Consider the following 15,562-nt stretch of genomic DNA (forward strand, 5'->3'; position numbering starts at 1 on the left):
CTGCTAAAGGGAATCAGCTGGGATCCTCTTTTCGTCCTATTCTCTCTAATTAATGGAGACAATAGTCGCAGCCTGCATTGGACCCAAAGCTCCCAGAGGGGGAAATATTGGGATGGCTCTTTGGCGAATTTCAATCACAGTAGATGTATACCTAATCATCAATCATGTCATGCGTTATTGTCTGCTACTGGTAACTCAACCCACAAAGGAATTGCTTTGTGTCGGGGCTTTGTACTTGCTCACTGTGGCAGATTTCCTGCATTTGTCCCATTTTGTACAAGCAGAGGAAGCGATAGGCACAAGAGGTGTAAGTATATAAATGAGTAATGAGAAAGAGCTGGACCTAGGCATTCGGTGGCCTTAATCAAGATTCTGTTTGTGATCGCCATACACTCTAGCATAGCAACCAAAGTTAGTTCCACTATTTACAATAATATGACTAGGGCTGCACAATTAAACCAAATATTGTCAAAATCACAATATGGCCAAGATCAATATCCAAACTGCAGAAGCTGCAATTTTTAGAATTACTGTAGTACTGTAGCGCTGCCTACATGTCTTTTCCCCAGATGTAAGAAAACACGTTTGTTTGGTACCAAACAAATGTCACATCATAATCACTTTCATCATTTTTTCAATACAAATGAAGATTGTAGTCCAAATTTGATAATACCCACTTTCATAATGACCATATTAGGTGTCCAAATAATTGTATCACTGTTTGTTTGTTTGTTGTAGTGTGTTTTTTTCTTTTTTTTTTAACCATATTTGTGCATTTTACACCCCAAAAAAGTTCCAGAGTCAAATCACGGAAGGCAATTGTAGTGATTTGTTTATGTGTGTATCCAACCAGTCCCTGGTTATACAGTTAAAAGACAAATGATTTTTGCCATTTGCTGTATATGTAAGATGTTACGCTCTGTTTCTACTACAGGACCTGCATTAGTGTTTATTGGGTCGGATCCTGAGGGCGAGCAGCGGTACACAGGCCTTCTCCAGGATGTTCGCTTGTACAGGACTAAGCTGAACCGCAGCCACATCCACGAGCTTCACACCCAGCCAGCTAAAACAGATCTACGTAACATCTCAGGTTACCTGCGGTACCGGCAGGATGAGAGGCAGAAGTCATTTGTGGTGGAGGTCAGGGATGACAGTGAGGAGGAAGGAGAGGAGGTGTTCACTTTACAGTTGGTGGCAGTTAAAGGTGGAGCGCGCCTCCCTTTCCCCAGACCCTCTGCCATTCTGCGAGTCATGAAGAGTGACAATGCCAACGGACTTTTTGGATTCACTGGTGCCTGCATTCCTGATGTAAGTATTTAGCTGCATTAAGAGGAAAAGAAAGAGAAAAAACTAAATTAATGATCTACTAAATGAGTCCTGTCGTCACTCAGACAGATAAAACATATACATAGAAACACATGTAATGTAAACCAACTAGTTTGTCAGTCCCTGTCCTGCTGCATATTTCATCAGTCTTCATGCCTGGCTGCAGGAAGAGCATGCTCTCCATTTTTAGTTGGATTGGATGCGTGGGCTCTCATGTTGGTCCGTCTCAGGTAGAGCGACAGCTGGCAAGGCTGCAGCAGGTCTGTCAGTCAGGGCATTCCTGTAGAAGTGGATCAGGAGTTCCAGCACTAGAAACGGGGGATCTAGTTCCTCATTTTCATCAGTGCAACAGGTGGCAAGGCTGGGGATGGCATTCCATCAGAACTAGAGGGTCTTCTTTATTTCTTTGAGCCTTTGGGGACGAATAGACATTGAGGCATGTGGGCTATCAGGTGCTCCCTCTCTAAATCACATTAGTTCTGTGCTGGAATTAGTAAAACCGGCTCATTAAGCCTAACAAACGTAATGACTTCAGGTGGATGCATTCAGTGTTTATTATTTCCTCTTTATTTTTTCCTCCAGTGGTACAGAATTAATCAATATTTGTCTTCCCATGTTTAGACCGCTGAGGAGGGCTCTACTATCTCCTGTGTGATTGAGCGCATGCGGGGATCTCTCGACCATGTTTATGTCAACTACAGTGTCACCCAACTGGACATCGTGGACAGTGAGACACCAGCCAGTCAGGATTTTGTTAATGCCACGGGAGCTGTGCTTTTCATGCCTGGACAGCGCTCTGAGGTGTGCATGTGGGAGTGACTCAACAGTTGGATCTGTATTAATGTGATCTTACATGAGCTGTGGAAAACCCCTCTTGGTTAATCCAGGTCACACAGAGAGCAGTTGCTCAGTGGATTAAAACAAGTGTGATGTACTTAGTGTGAACTCTATTTACACATCAGCATATTGACTTCAATTAAATACTGAGTGGCAGTACTATATATAATTCACCTAAATTCAATGTTTTTAGACAACCAGCCCCACCTAGTGGTTGGTTGTTTCTCAACTTACTGATGAGGCAACAGGTGTCAGCTGATAATTGAGCTTATACTTTATGCTTGTGGAACTGCACATAAACACTATGGCCACATTTTATCATAAAATATAAATAATACCTACATAATTATGTTTATATTAACTTTTCCTGTCAGGTGCTGAACCTGCTGGTGCTGGATGATATCCTCCCAGAGCTGGCAGAGTCCTTTCAGATCATGCTGGTATCAGCAGAGTCCGGTGATGGGAAGCCAGGCTCCACCCCAACCAGCGGTGCAAGCATCGACCCAAATAACTCAGTTAACACCGTCACTGTCACAGCCAGTGACCACCCTTATGGTATTTACTCACATGCCCAAAAACAGCACTGCCTTACTCTCAGTGCTGCTATTTCTAGCAATAGGCAGTCAGTATTAATTAGATTATGTTGTTACAAGTGGCTTATTGTGTCAGCTGAATATGAGTGCAATTTTCACTGTCTTTCTCTCTCTTGCGTGCAATATCCTCCTTCTTCCATCACACTTTTCCCCTCATTTCTCCCCTGCTCTTTCTTGGTCCAGGCCTGCTGCAGTTTCAACCAAGCCCTCCAGGTGAAGGACTGATCTCCCCAGCATTAGAACCTGCACACATAACTGTCAGTGAGGAAGATGGACAAGTCCGTCTGCTGGTGGCCAGGGCCCAAGGCCTTTTGGGAAGGGTCATGGTGGGATACAGGACAACCCCCTTCACAGCGTCCAGCCCTGAAGACTATGAGGTTAGTGATGCATAATGCACTGATGATGTATTGATAAACGAATGAGCAGATGAAGAGATAATACATTCTTCCCCTCTCACTGTGTTCCAATGGTAGGACTCAGAGGGTATGCTGGACTTTCTTCCAGGGGAGAGGTTAAAGTTCGTTACCGTGACAATCGTAGACAATCCTGTACCTGAGCTGGACAAGATTTTTAGAGTGGAGCTCTACAATGCTGATGGAGGAGGTGAGTAGTGAGTGCCCATTAACTAGATAACTGTTTTCATTAGCTTGAGTCGCATATGGGTATTTTTGAATTACAGCTACTTTCCACAGTTTTTATTTTCAGTACACTTGTGTTAGAAACCTGCCTGTCTTAGACATGAACTGACCCTGTATTCTCCCTTACTGTTTTTGTGTGTTCTGTGTGCTGTGCTCCTGTGTGCTTCCTCATACCTACCCTCCTTCCCGATTGCCCTTCGATCTGTACTTCTCTGGTGTGATCCTAACCTGGTGTGACACTTGTTTGATGCTTGTGTGTGATCCATCAGTGGATCAGTTTCTGCGTAGTGAAGGAAGTGGTAGTGGAGAGAGTGATTCTGACTTCCTCCTTCCATCCTATCACCACCATGGTAAGTATACCCCTCCTTTTCTCCCTAAACTGCCTCTTGTGTCCATTCCTTCACCCCTACACCCACATAATTTGTCTGTTCTGTGAGGGATCAAGAAACACGTTGCTGCTGTTGGTATGCAATATTATTATCTTAAATTTAAATAGGACCATTTTATGACCTCAAAATTATTGGCTTTGTCTTTCTTTCAGTAAAATATTTTTTGCTGGATAGAAAGATACCTCTAAGTTACTAAAATTATTAGGTTAATTGAACTGCTGATTGCTCAGATAAAGGTCTGAATTGGAAAACAAACTACTGATACATTTGTAGATGTATCAGTAGTGTATTTTGCATATATAATTAACTGTGTGTGGTATTTACATTGTACTGTGACCCCTGTGAGAAGCACCCAAGGAGAGGGATGTGGGAAAAGCAAATAGTGTAGCTATATAGCTTTTCATGGGCTGTAGGGGTAAGAGGTGGACACTAAGTGTCAGGGACCCCACTGTTCTATGTTTTGGCAGCTGACCCATCGTCACAATCTGTGTGAAACTGCTATTTTAATCTGATGCTCTCGACCATGATATTACTTCAGAAGGTGTTATTTTTATATCAAACTCACATTAATTGATTTGATCTTGATGGTCACCTTTCCATGTCCTCCTCTCTGTCCTTTTATTACCAGTTTTGAATTCAAACGCAAACTGCAACCAAAATATATCACTAAAAAATAACACATGGTCAAACCTGGTATTTTGTTTGTAGCCAGCTTGGGAGTTGCTTCCCGCATCACAGTGACCATCGCTGCTTCTGATGATGCCCATGGAGTATTTCAGTTCAGCCCTGAATCCTTGTCTGTTAATGGGACAGAACCTGAGGATGGACGCAGCTCTGTGATTCTGCAGGTCAGTGGAATGCAAAGTTTAAACATTTCCGGAGAGACTCAAGAAGATAAATTAATTCTTCTGTTTGCATTAGAAATTCAAGACATGAATAGTGTTTCTAGAAAAGACATAGTTTTTTAATTCAGTGTTTGCTCAAGTATTTTTTATGATTTTTTGTTCTTTGTTTTCTTTTTTTGTTCTCTCTCAGGTGGATCGGTCATTTGGTGACCTCTCCAATGTGACTGTGTACTGGGAGGCCGATTCCAGCTCTGAGGGGGAGCTCCTCAGCCGGTTGGGAAACATTACTTTTGACGTAGGTCAAATGTCAGAGAACATCATCATCCATGTGGCCCAGGATGAAGTCCCTGAGTTAGACAAGAGGTTCAATGTGTCCTTGGTTAATGTCTCCCACGGCCGCTTGGGTGTCCACACGTTTGCTACACTGACTGTGCTCGCCAGCGATGACCCTTATGGTGTTTTTGTGTTTGCTAATATAACAAGTTCTGTCAGACTTCCTGAAGGTGACTCAACCGTCTCCCTGACTATCCTGCGACAGAGAGGCCTGATGGGTCAGGTATGTAGGAAGTATGGAATGTAAAGCCACCGATGATCCTGTTTCTGTGACTTATGATAAATAAATAGAACACACTGACAGACGTTTATGTATTGATTTTTACCATTTTAATTTGTCAAGGTGCAAGTCACATATGGGACACTAAATGAGGCACAACCACAACCTTACAGGACACCAGGTGTGGGCCGAGCCACTGAGGGACGGGATTTTGTTCCCCTCCTGGATTCTGTTGTGTTCTTGCCCAATCAGACTGAGGCAAATATCACCCTGCAAGTGCTGGATGATGAGGATCCAGAAAGAGATGAGTCAGTGTTTGTGAAGTTGATCAGTGTTCAGCTCATCAAAGGAGAGCAGGAGAGGCTCAGTAAGATATTGACACTTTTACCTGAAAAAATCATTTAAGATTTAATGACACTTCAAACGTACAACACCAAACTAATGAAATATCCTCTTATTATTCCCTTCAGTTTCCAATTCCCCTTCTTTGGGCCCCAGGTCTGAGATCATAGCCCAGGTGATAGTGGAGGCCAGCGATGATGCATTTGGAGTCCTCCAGCTGTCAGCATCTGCAGTCAGTGTAGCTGAGGACTATGTTGGGCCCATAATAAACGTCACACGTGTTGGTGGGATTTTTGCTGATGTGTCTGTCAAGTTCAGAGCAGTGCCTTTGACTGCCAGAGTCAGTAAGTGTTGGGTGCCGAGTGCAATCTTTCTCCCCATGATATGTGTGTGAGCATGGAGATCATGTCCATAATGCATGTGTGTAATCCCATAGGTGAGGACTACAGTGTGGCTTCCACAGATGTGGTCCTCCTTGAAGGGGAGTCCAGTAAATCTGTACCCATCTATGTCATCAACGATGTTGTCCCAGAGCTGGAGGAGACCTTTCTCATTGAGCTGATCAACCAGACTACTGGAGGAGCTCTGCTGGGGGAGGTTACACGTGCCATCATCACCATTCTGCCTTCTGATGACCCTTTTGGTGCCTTTGGTTCGTAGGGATTATCCATGATATGTCTTTGTCTTATTTCGGAAATGATCTCACTTTAAAGTTTGGGCTTGATTTTATTTCTGCCTAGTCTTCCAAGCGGTTCCAATTACAATAGAAGAACCTGGATCTAACTTCATTGAGGTGACGCTGCCTATAGTGCGTAATGCTGGTACTATTGGCACAGTGGTGGTCCAATGGAAGGCCACTGTCAGTGGTAAACTAGCAGTGGGGGACATCAGACCCACATCAGGAGAGGTGACATTTGCCCCTGGAGAGACCATGAAGATACTTAAAGTGGAGATTTTAGCTGATGATATACCTGAAATCACTGAGGTAAGAAGCTGATAGTCAAAATGCTTTGAGGAATTTACAAAATTTTGATTGCAATGCTTATGACACACTTTATGTGTTTTCTAGATAATAAAGGTGGAGCTTACTGGTGCCAGTAATGGAGGAAGCCTTGGAGCTGACACATCCATTGACATAATAGTGCCTGCAAATGATAACCCATATGGGACAGTCTACTTTCAGCAGTCCGTTTACCGTGTTCAGGAGCCACTGGAGGGAGTGCTCAGAGCCAATATTACTGTCCAAAGAAGGTACTTTTAATCATTTTATGAGAAATAACAGTGTTATTTCATGTCTTTTGTGCAACCCTACTCACATTAACCCCCCTTTCCATCCTCATTGCCTTTTATTTCAGAGGCGGTCATTTTGGACGCCTGGAAATCGTGTACAGCACCTCTGAGATTGACATTGTTAGCTTGGCTCAGGCTGATGGCCAGAACCTGCAAATGTACTATGACCTCCCAAAACCAGGTGTTCTATCCACTGCCCCCCTCAGGACAGTTAACATTACTGGTCAGACTGACCCCCTTGATGCCTGTGCTGCTGCTTGTCTGAGAGAGCGTGCCTGCCAGGCCTTCTCTCTGTCTTCAGGGATGACCTCACCATCTTGCACTTGGGTGACCTCAGGGGCTGACCAGCTGACTTCTGAATCTCAGGTTATGACTTACGTAAAAAACGTGACGGCAGCTGCTGTCCTGTTCAGTGCCCAGGCTGTGGCAGGGAGCGATTACACCCCTGTAACAGCTCAAAGTGCCTTCATGGATGATGGATCAGGGGTGACCAACCTCACTGTCCCAATCTTGACTGATAAATTCCCTGAAATGGATGAGAGCTTCTCCATACAGATCTTAAAGGTAAAACCCATCACATGTATTTTGCTTTGTGTTTATTTGTTTTCCTGCTAGCTGCATAACAATTACAACATTTTGTCATGTATTCTCTGAAGGTAGAAATTGTAAATCTGACTGTGGCTCAGAAGAACCTTCCCTCGATTGGCCAGCCAGACAAAGCTGTGGTCACTATTGGGATGAATGGAGATGCTTTTGGCGTATTTTTAATATACACCCTCAGCCCCAACGCCACTGATGAGGGGCTCTACCTAGAGGTTCATGAAGAGCCTATGGTTGTGGTGCCCCTGGTTATAGAGAGAAGAGGAGGGAATCTAGGCCGTGTCACCGTAGAGTGGAGGTTTGTTGGAGGAAAGGCCACACCAGATGCTGACTTCACTGGGACTGGAGGGACTCTAGTTTTCAATGGTATGTTGATTTAAAAGCCAATAATTTTTTGGAACTTATTGAACAATGTTCTATTAAATGGTTATTATGGATGACCATTTAATAGATTTGGAATACACGATTGATGGTGTTTAATTTTTATTTATCTATTAGTGACAGTATATATAAGAACATAAGCATGTGCACTTGTCCTCTCTTCCCATAGGTGAGCTGAAGAAGACCGTAGAGATAGTAATCAGAGATGATATTGAGCCAGAGGACAACGAGAGCCTCATGATTGGTCTTGTTAATACGGAGGGAGGAAGTCGAATCCTGCCCAGCTCTGACACTGTAACCATAGTGATACTGGCAAACGATAATGTGGCTGGGATAGTGGGGTTCCATCCATCTTCACGCTCTGTCATCGCCAGAGAAGGTGGGTGGCTTTTTTTAAAAATGATTATTCAGTCGATGTTGCGCATGTCTAAGCACATTATCACCAACATATTTTACATTCCAAACACTTCCCATTGTCCCTGCCACCAGAGATGTGTCCTAATAATGTATGAGTGCAAACGTAAGGGAATGCAGTCACAGTAATGTCAGCATGCAGCAACAGGTGGGCCATGTGGTCTTCTGTCATTATCTTTAATTATTTATGCATGAGCAGTTAAAGTCACCCTGTGTAGAATCCATATAATTAAGACCATGAGTTGCCTCTGCTGGCATCTGCAGTATAAGAAAAGACATTCACATTAGTATCCAGCCTAAAAAAATATATATTTATCTATGGATAATGGTTCAATTTTAGGCTGATGTCAAGCTTAGGAAGAGCTATATACTACATGTTCTGTTTCTGCTGATTCCACCATTGCATTCAATGTAGTCCCATAATTCAAGAAATCAAGAAACATTGTAAAATAGGATCCAGTTCTTCAGATTGCTTTGCATTTGCATTAATTGTTTGGACTAACTATTATATTTCACATTACAGGTGAGAAGCTGTCCTTATTAGTGTTGAGAACAGCTCCTGGTCAGGGTAATGTCACTGTGGACTGGGCTATACAAGGGCCCCGTGTACACCAGACCTTCACACAAACCTCTGGGACACTTTTCTTTACTGAGGTAAATACTAGACGCGGAGATCACTGAACAGTTTATTGTGGACTCATAGTTTGGCTTCTACATTGCCCAACTGCACATCATCATGTTGTTGTTGTTCTTCTTCTGCTTGGGCAGTTGAAGACATTTCATTTAATAAGGATGATGTAGTTTCCATACAAAGCATGCAACTGATGCACTGCACAGTTTTTTAATGTTGCTAGTTTTCAGCTCTGGTACCGAGTTGTACATCGTGATTAAAAGACTAATCATTTTAATCATGCGATACATCTGACCATCTTTCATTGTTCAGTATCACTGAACCACCATCAATAGATATGGAAGTACAATATAATATACACACCACGACGCACAAGGATTTTATATCTGGTTTGATTTCAGTTGGTCATGTGTTACAGAGTTAAGAGCCCTTTTTGTAGAAAAATCTGATTGAGCTCTCTGAATTTAGATAGAATGTACAATGTAGTATTTTCCAATTGCCAGTCACGATGCTCCTTGTTAATCCTTTGCTGCCTCATCTTTGGATATTTCTGGAAATAGGCTCTGGGGCTTGAATCTTGACGATTAATTTGAGAAAATAAAAATGTGTAAAGCTCTCAGAGCTTAGTAGATTTTATCTCAATCTAACCATAGAGAAAGTAGAATCAACAAAACAGCTGTGAGTTGGTATCAGTAGCAATAATTATGTATTTGGGATGTGTTTTCTACAGGGAGAACTAAATGACACCATAGTCCTGCAGCTTCTTGATGATGCTGCACCAGAAGACAAAGATGAATACAAAGTGTCCTTGTCCAACATACAAACCTTTGGTAATGCATCTGCTCTTAGTGTCTTTGTGGTTGATAATTCTGCATGAAATCTTTTGAAGAAACCTTCTTTAACAGTAACTTTTCCCTGACTTCCACACAGGTGTTGCAGTGACAGGCCATGCTGCCCTGGATGCTCAGGGCAGTGAGGCGGTGCTCACTGTGGACACCAGTGATGAGCCCTATGGGCTGCTTTCCATAGCCCCATCATCTGTGAAGGTGACCACAGAGGAAAAGGACCGAATTATAAACATCTACGTTAATAGAGAGTTTGGAGCCTCAGGTCAGTGGGCTTAATATGAATGTAACTCTGTGGACTAAATTAATGGGTTGCCTTTTAATTATATCCGTCCATTTGTTGAGTGAAGTTAACTTGAATATTATATCCTAATGTTTGTGTATAGGAGCGGTGAATATCACCTATGAAGTTATAAGAGGTTCCCTGCAAGACCTGTCCATGGTAGAGGGTGCTCTCGCAGACCCTGGGCAAGACTTTATCGCTGGTACTGGTTCTGTAATCCTTCAGGATGGACAGACCTCTGTCGCCATCCCTGTCACCATACTGGAGGTAAAGACAGTGGCTGACTTTCATTCTTCTATGTATCTGTCAATCAAACATGACACCTAAGATGATCGGTCAGACATGATTGCTTTTCAACTCACCACTGTGGAATGATTTATCCTTTCACTGACTGCTATAAGGCGAGGGAGAACCACCCGGACCATCATTTTGGAGATTGCATTTTCATCCCATTTCAACAAAACGTCAAACTGAATATTTGATCTCCATTCATATGAGCTCTTATTTTCTGGATCAGATTTGTTTGAATGCAGAGTTTAAAGCTTTTCATTTCCATTTGTTTTATTAGGATGACATCCCAGAGCTACAGGAGTTCTTCCTGGTCAACATAACATCAGCAGTACTCATCACAACCCTTGCCACTGTTCCCCAACTAGGTATGGAGCATATTAAGTCATTCATGTCTTTTATCACCTCTGGTCACTGTCGACAGTGTGACTTTACAGTGTCAAATCGATTCTTGTTCTCGTCACTGTTTTTTTCACTTCTTTCCAACTGATTTTATACAGTTTGTCTTATATTATGAAATCACTTTCCTTCTTTTCTTCCTATAATTTATCACCATTTGCTCTCTTTGACGAGTAGAGGTTGTGTATTGCACATTGCCAGGTAAAATTACACATTCACATGTTCACATGCTTTGCCTAAAATGGCTTGTAGCTTGATGCACAATGTGTCTGTGTTGTACATAAATCTACAACGTTGTAGTTGACAAAATGTCAAATTGTACCATGAAAGAGCTTGGTAGTTGCTGCTACTGCTTTTGCATAATCCAAACCACAGTCCACTTTATGAATGAGTAACTTTAGAAAGTGATGAGTAGGCAGAACACTACAGGCGGAGCAGCACTTGGAGGCTCCCAGAATACTATCGGCCTTCTGCATGGAGACACACAGTAAACACACAGCCGCTCTTTTGGCAGCAGTCATTATGTGGCTTGGATGGTGAGATTGATGCTTTCCATGATTGAGGAAGCCTGGGGATTTGATGGGAGCCGAGTAGCACTGTGTGGCGAGGAAAGAGAAAGCCAAGCTAAACCCGAAGCTGGCCTCCCAGTGTCTTGGCTGTAGAGTGAATGGGAGAAGACTATTCGGGGGGTCATAAATCAGTCCACCCAAAAGACTCGGCTGCTCAGCCTCCCAATCCACTTACAGAAGACGCTTCTTTGCTGTGATATTTTGCTCAAATGTGCCATGACGGAAGTTAGGTCCTCTACTGTTTCCTTTTGCTGCTGGTTCTTGCACTCTAGTTATAGCCCTGAAGTCAGTACTAATGCTCAATCTTTTACTGTAGTTGTCATAAACTTTTGACAGTCTAGAGGCCATCAAATCTTTTCTCCTTGAATGTTGTCCTTTCTCCAGACACCCAGGGTTTGGTGGCTGAGGTTAGCATTGCTGCTAATGATGGAATCAGAGGAGTCATTGAATGGACAAACACCATGTAAGAAATTCTTTCAGAAATAAAGCAGTTCTTATGTTGATTTGCACATGCTCTAGTAGGATCTTTTCTCATGAAAATGTGTTTGGTTTCCAGGTTTGAAGTGAATGAAACAATAGGGGCACTGACTCTGGTGGCCTACAGGAACAAAGGGACGTATGGGAATGTCTCGCTGTTCTTCTATGCTCAGAACCTAGAAGCTCAACAGGGACTTGACTACAATCACAGTGAAACGGTCAGACACAGTACTCAAACGCTATACACAAAATCACAGACGTGCATACTTACTACAACACATCATATAATACTTATAGTAGAATGAATATCCAGACAGGTTTTGTCAAGGGCGATTTGTCTTCAAAAGGACTTTACTCAAATGAGGTAGCATGAAGCTTTTAAACTGAAAACTTTCCTTCTGTCCACCCAGATGCTCCATTTTGTTGATGGCGAGAGGCATAAGTTCGTAGAAGTGCAAATCATTGATGATGCCATTCCCGAGGGAGCTGAGAGATTCCAGCTCATCCTGTCCGAGCCTTCACCTGGTCTGGAGCTGGGCACCAACACTACAGGTAGATAAGTTGAGGGACTAAACAGATGATAATATAATTTCTATATTATATTATTATATAACTTTTGAGTCAAACAGCATAACACACTGGAATATAAGCTTTCAGTATATATTCAGTTAAAATGTAAGATACAAAATGTGCAATTTATGGTCATGACTGAATATAGATTTTGGTTAAGAGGGTTACATGTTGGAATTAAATGAATTAACAGTTTGTGAGATAGAAGAGGTCTTATACTGTTGTTAGCTATGCAAAATCCTTTTTTCTGATTGGCTGACAGGTTTGTCAAGATTTGTAGGAAGTTTAAAGTCCAGTCAGGACACTTCAAACATTATCCCAGTGAACAAAAGTCATCAATCACAATAAAACTTATTTGTGTGTTACCGTACTTACATATTCTGCCTTTCATTGCCTTCTTGTGATGTCCTCCCAAGGTCACGATTCTCCTGTATTTCTCCTGATTTATGACACATTTTCACATCTTGTTCCACTTTTATTCATCACAGCCTGTTTCTGGCACTGACACATGTAGTTTACTGTACTGTTGTACTCCCCAAGACTGACAGAGAAATGGAGAAAAGAAAAACTGTAAAAAGAAGAATCCATGCTTCTTAAGGCAGTTTTTAAAGTAAAGGGGTATGCATTTTCAAAATCTGCCAAGTCAGTTTTTCTGTCACTCACAGGGTTTGTATTGATGTTTATCACCATCGAGACGCTGACATACACTGGGTATTGACATGCATAGACTATCTAGGTGGCTAGGGTCAAAAAATGGATGAACGACTGAAAACTGATTTATATTATGCTCACAATAGAGGGGTAAATCATTCCACATTCCGTCCTGAGAAAACTAAAAGTATTTATTATAATGCTGTCAGACTTGACTTACTATTTTCTAAAATTCATATTTCCAGCCCCCCTTATCCCATCTTTGGTTTCAAAATTCTATTTTTGAGTTTTCAGGTTTAGCAAGTAATTGATTTATTTCAGGTCACGTGAGTTAAAAAAACTGAAAAAACGTGTAACACTGAAACCAGGTGGTAGAGATCAAGAGCTATTTAGTGTTCATATACTAAACAGAATTCCAAAAGTACTGTATGCAAATATACTATTACTTTCCTAAGCTTCATCATCTGTTTCCTTATAGCAACCGTGAATATCCTGGCCAGTGACGATGGACATGGCGTAATTTCCTTTAACACCAGCGAGCATTTCTTATTAAAGGAACCCACATCTCTGTCAGGCCTGAGTGAGAGTGTGGCCACCCTGTATGTGGTCAGGAACCCTGAGGAAGGAACATTTGGCACTGTAACTGTTCAGTTTACCATCACTGATGCCAACGGCAGTCTAGCAGAGGGCGATCTGAAGCCAGCACAAGGGTTTGTGGTACTGGAGGATGGAGTCAGATTTAAGGTGAGGGAAAGTAGATTTTAACTGGCTAACAGCATGGAACATGAGAAAACCTGAAAAGTATTTTGTGTTTGAATCAGCCTTAATATCTTTTGATTTTTGTTTAGAGGTTCTTTTGTCTCATTTGTGTTGTTGCAGATGTTGGAGATCTGGGCAGTACTGGATGCTGAGCCTGAAGCGAATGAAACCTTTACAGTGACCCTGTCCAGCCCAATTGGAGGTGCACGGCTGGGTGACCAACTACACGTTTTTGTCACCATCCTGGAGAACTTGGCTCCTTCTGGCTTGTTCCGTATCGGACCTGCTATAAACAGGTCTTGTTACAGTTGCAACAAATGGATCAGAAATGTTTAAACTCTTGTAGAATTGTAATGTCATATGCATGTGTAGCTGTACAAGTGTACAAGGGCACACCCAACTTCAATCTTCCAAAACATTTAATGAAGTCTCATTCAATATGTGTTTTTTCTGTACAGAACTAACACAGAAGTGGTTGCTGATGAAGGTGGCCACACTGTCTTCCTCACAGTGTCTCGAAGTAATGGTCTGGAGTCAGCTGTCAGTGTGGAATGGGAGACACAGTCGAACACAGCTATTGCCTCAGGTGATATAAGTGTTTCAGTTCAATCAAACTCTTTTCTTCTGATAAGCAATGCAATTATGATTATCAATTTTTATATGTTTTTGTTATAGATGGTCACCTCTCAGTGTTGAGTGTATACCAGAGCTTCGAGGACAACCCTACCTCTGCCTGGTGCTCCCTCCCCGAAAGTCCTTCCTTCCTGGCTATGAGGCTGGACAGGAGGCCCATGGTTGGATCCTCTCATACCTTGGCCACTCTGTATCGGTGGCAGGGTGTTTTTGTGCCAGTTGAGGTAGGCTGACAACAGCATTGTTAGCATATCTCTAGAGATTTAATTTAGAGTAAAAAAAACACTTCGCTAATTTACAGCAAATTACATTGTTAGCATAAAAATCTCAATGTTCTTTGCTCACTACAGGCTGTAAGGATTCAAGGCCCCAGCTCTTGTGTTGGATTTGCAGTGAATGGTTCTACCTATATAGGCATCACACACAGTGGTCCTCCCTTCTCTCCTGCTGCCAACCTCAGTATCTTCAAATTGCAGAAGGACCTCAATGTCACATTTGTATGTATGAACCAAGTCATTGCACTATTTGACTATCATGTTTTTATACATCATGAGATTTTGTTGTATTATCTTTATGTAATTTGAGGCAATCTGCTTTCTATAGGAACAAACTTTAGGTGTGGAAGCTCTGGATGTGAAACACTTTTCCACTGAAGGTAGAGAGTATCTCATAGCTTCAAGCCAGGTGAGGCGGACCGTTCCACTTTTCAAACAGATCTTTCACTCTTTTTAAGTGATGTCATTAAAAGTTAGAAGAGGTAGAGCAGCCTTATGTGCCTGAACTCAAGTTTTGTTACTTTATTTATTTCATGCTGCAGATTTTTGTTTGGGCTGGAGGCTCCCTCACCCTCCACCAGACTCTTGACTTCGAACAGGATATTCTCAGTGTGACTCCATTCACTCATGAAGCTGTTCCGTACCTGCTGGTTTGCATAGACAGACAGACTGTCAGCTGCCTCCTGCTGCAATGGACCAATGGAAGATTTCAAAACCCACAGCCTCTCCAAATCGCTGGCAGAGCCATTCATGTGGAGACAATCAACACAAGGGTAGAGGACACTATCCTCTTGGTTCTTATTGAAGGTGACCTATCTTGCTTTTGTGTCATATAGCATTAAAAGATGTTGTTGTGTTTATCTTGCACATTTAAATAACTTTCCCACTATTACTGTTTTGTATTTGAACAGCAGCCTAGAATGGCAGGCAAGTGCACTTAGTATATGGTGTGTTAAGTAGATGGTTGTATTTTG

The 15,562-nt window shown here is 42.2% G+C and overlaps 1 protein-coding gene across 2 annotated transcripts in view; it reads left to right on the plus strand.

Moving 5' to 3' along the window:
• Positions 1-15,562, plus strand: part of adgrv1 (adhesion G protein-coupled receptor V1) — a 116,458-nt gene that overhangs the window by 31,478 nt on the left and 69,418 nt on the right. For both annotated transcript variants that reach the window (XM_037097364.1, XM_037097365.1), the window contains 31 exons: positions 935-1,308; positions 1,948-2,127; positions 2,538-2,718; positions 2,940-3,133; positions 3,230-3,359; positions 3,664-3,744; positions 4,492-4,631; positions 4,819-5,184; positions 5,305-5,548; positions 5,652-5,867; positions 5,960-6,175; positions 6,264-6,508; positions 6,593-6,774; positions 6,879-7,377; positions 7,470-7,779; positions 7,964-8,173; positions 8,732-8,862; positions 9,570-9,669; positions 9,770-9,949; positions 10,071-10,234; positions 10,536-10,623; positions 11,608-11,686; positions 11,780-11,918; positions 12,111-12,252; positions 13,400-13,665; positions 13,801-13,976; positions 14,139-14,266; positions 14,356-14,537; positions 14,664-14,810; positions 14,917-14,997; positions 15,131-15,395. In XM_037097364.1, the coding sequence (XP_036953259.1) occupies positions 935-1,308; positions 1,948-2,127; positions 2,538-2,718; positions 2,940-3,133; positions 3,230-3,359; positions 3,664-3,744; positions 4,492-4,631; positions 4,819-5,184; positions 5,305-5,548; positions 5,652-5,867; positions 5,960-6,175; positions 6,264-6,508; positions 6,593-6,774; positions 6,879-7,377; positions 7,470-7,779; positions 7,964-8,173; positions 8,732-8,862; positions 9,570-9,669; positions 9,770-9,949; positions 10,071-10,234; positions 10,536-10,623; positions 11,608-11,686; positions 11,780-11,918; positions 12,111-12,252; positions 13,400-13,665; positions 13,801-13,976; positions 14,139-14,266; positions 14,356-14,537; positions 14,664-14,810; positions 14,917-14,997; positions 15,131-15,395 (6,036 nt within the window). The remainder of the gene's footprint in view (positions 1-934; positions 1,309-1,947; positions 2,128-2,537; positions 2,719-2,939; positions 3,134-3,229; positions 3,360-3,663; positions 3,745-4,491; positions 4,632-4,818; positions 5,185-5,304; positions 5,549-5,651; positions 5,868-5,959; positions 6,176-6,263; positions 6,509-6,592; positions 6,775-6,878; positions 7,378-7,469; positions 7,780-7,963; positions 8,174-8,731; positions 8,863-9,569; positions 9,670-9,769; positions 9,950-10,070; positions 10,235-10,535; positions 10,624-11,607; positions 11,687-11,779; positions 11,919-12,110; positions 12,253-13,399; positions 13,666-13,800; positions 13,977-14,138; positions 14,267-14,355; positions 14,538-14,663; positions 14,811-14,916; positions 14,998-15,130; positions 15,396-15,562) is intronic.

Source organism: Acanthopagrus latus, chromosome 5, assembly GCF_904848185.1.
Source record: "Acanthopagrus latus isolate v.2019 chromosome 5, fAcaLat1.1, whole genome shotgun sequence".
In the NCBI taxonomy this organism is placed as follows: Eukaryota; Metazoa; Chordata; class Actinopteri; order Spariformes; family Sparidae; genus Acanthopagrus; species Acanthopagrus latus.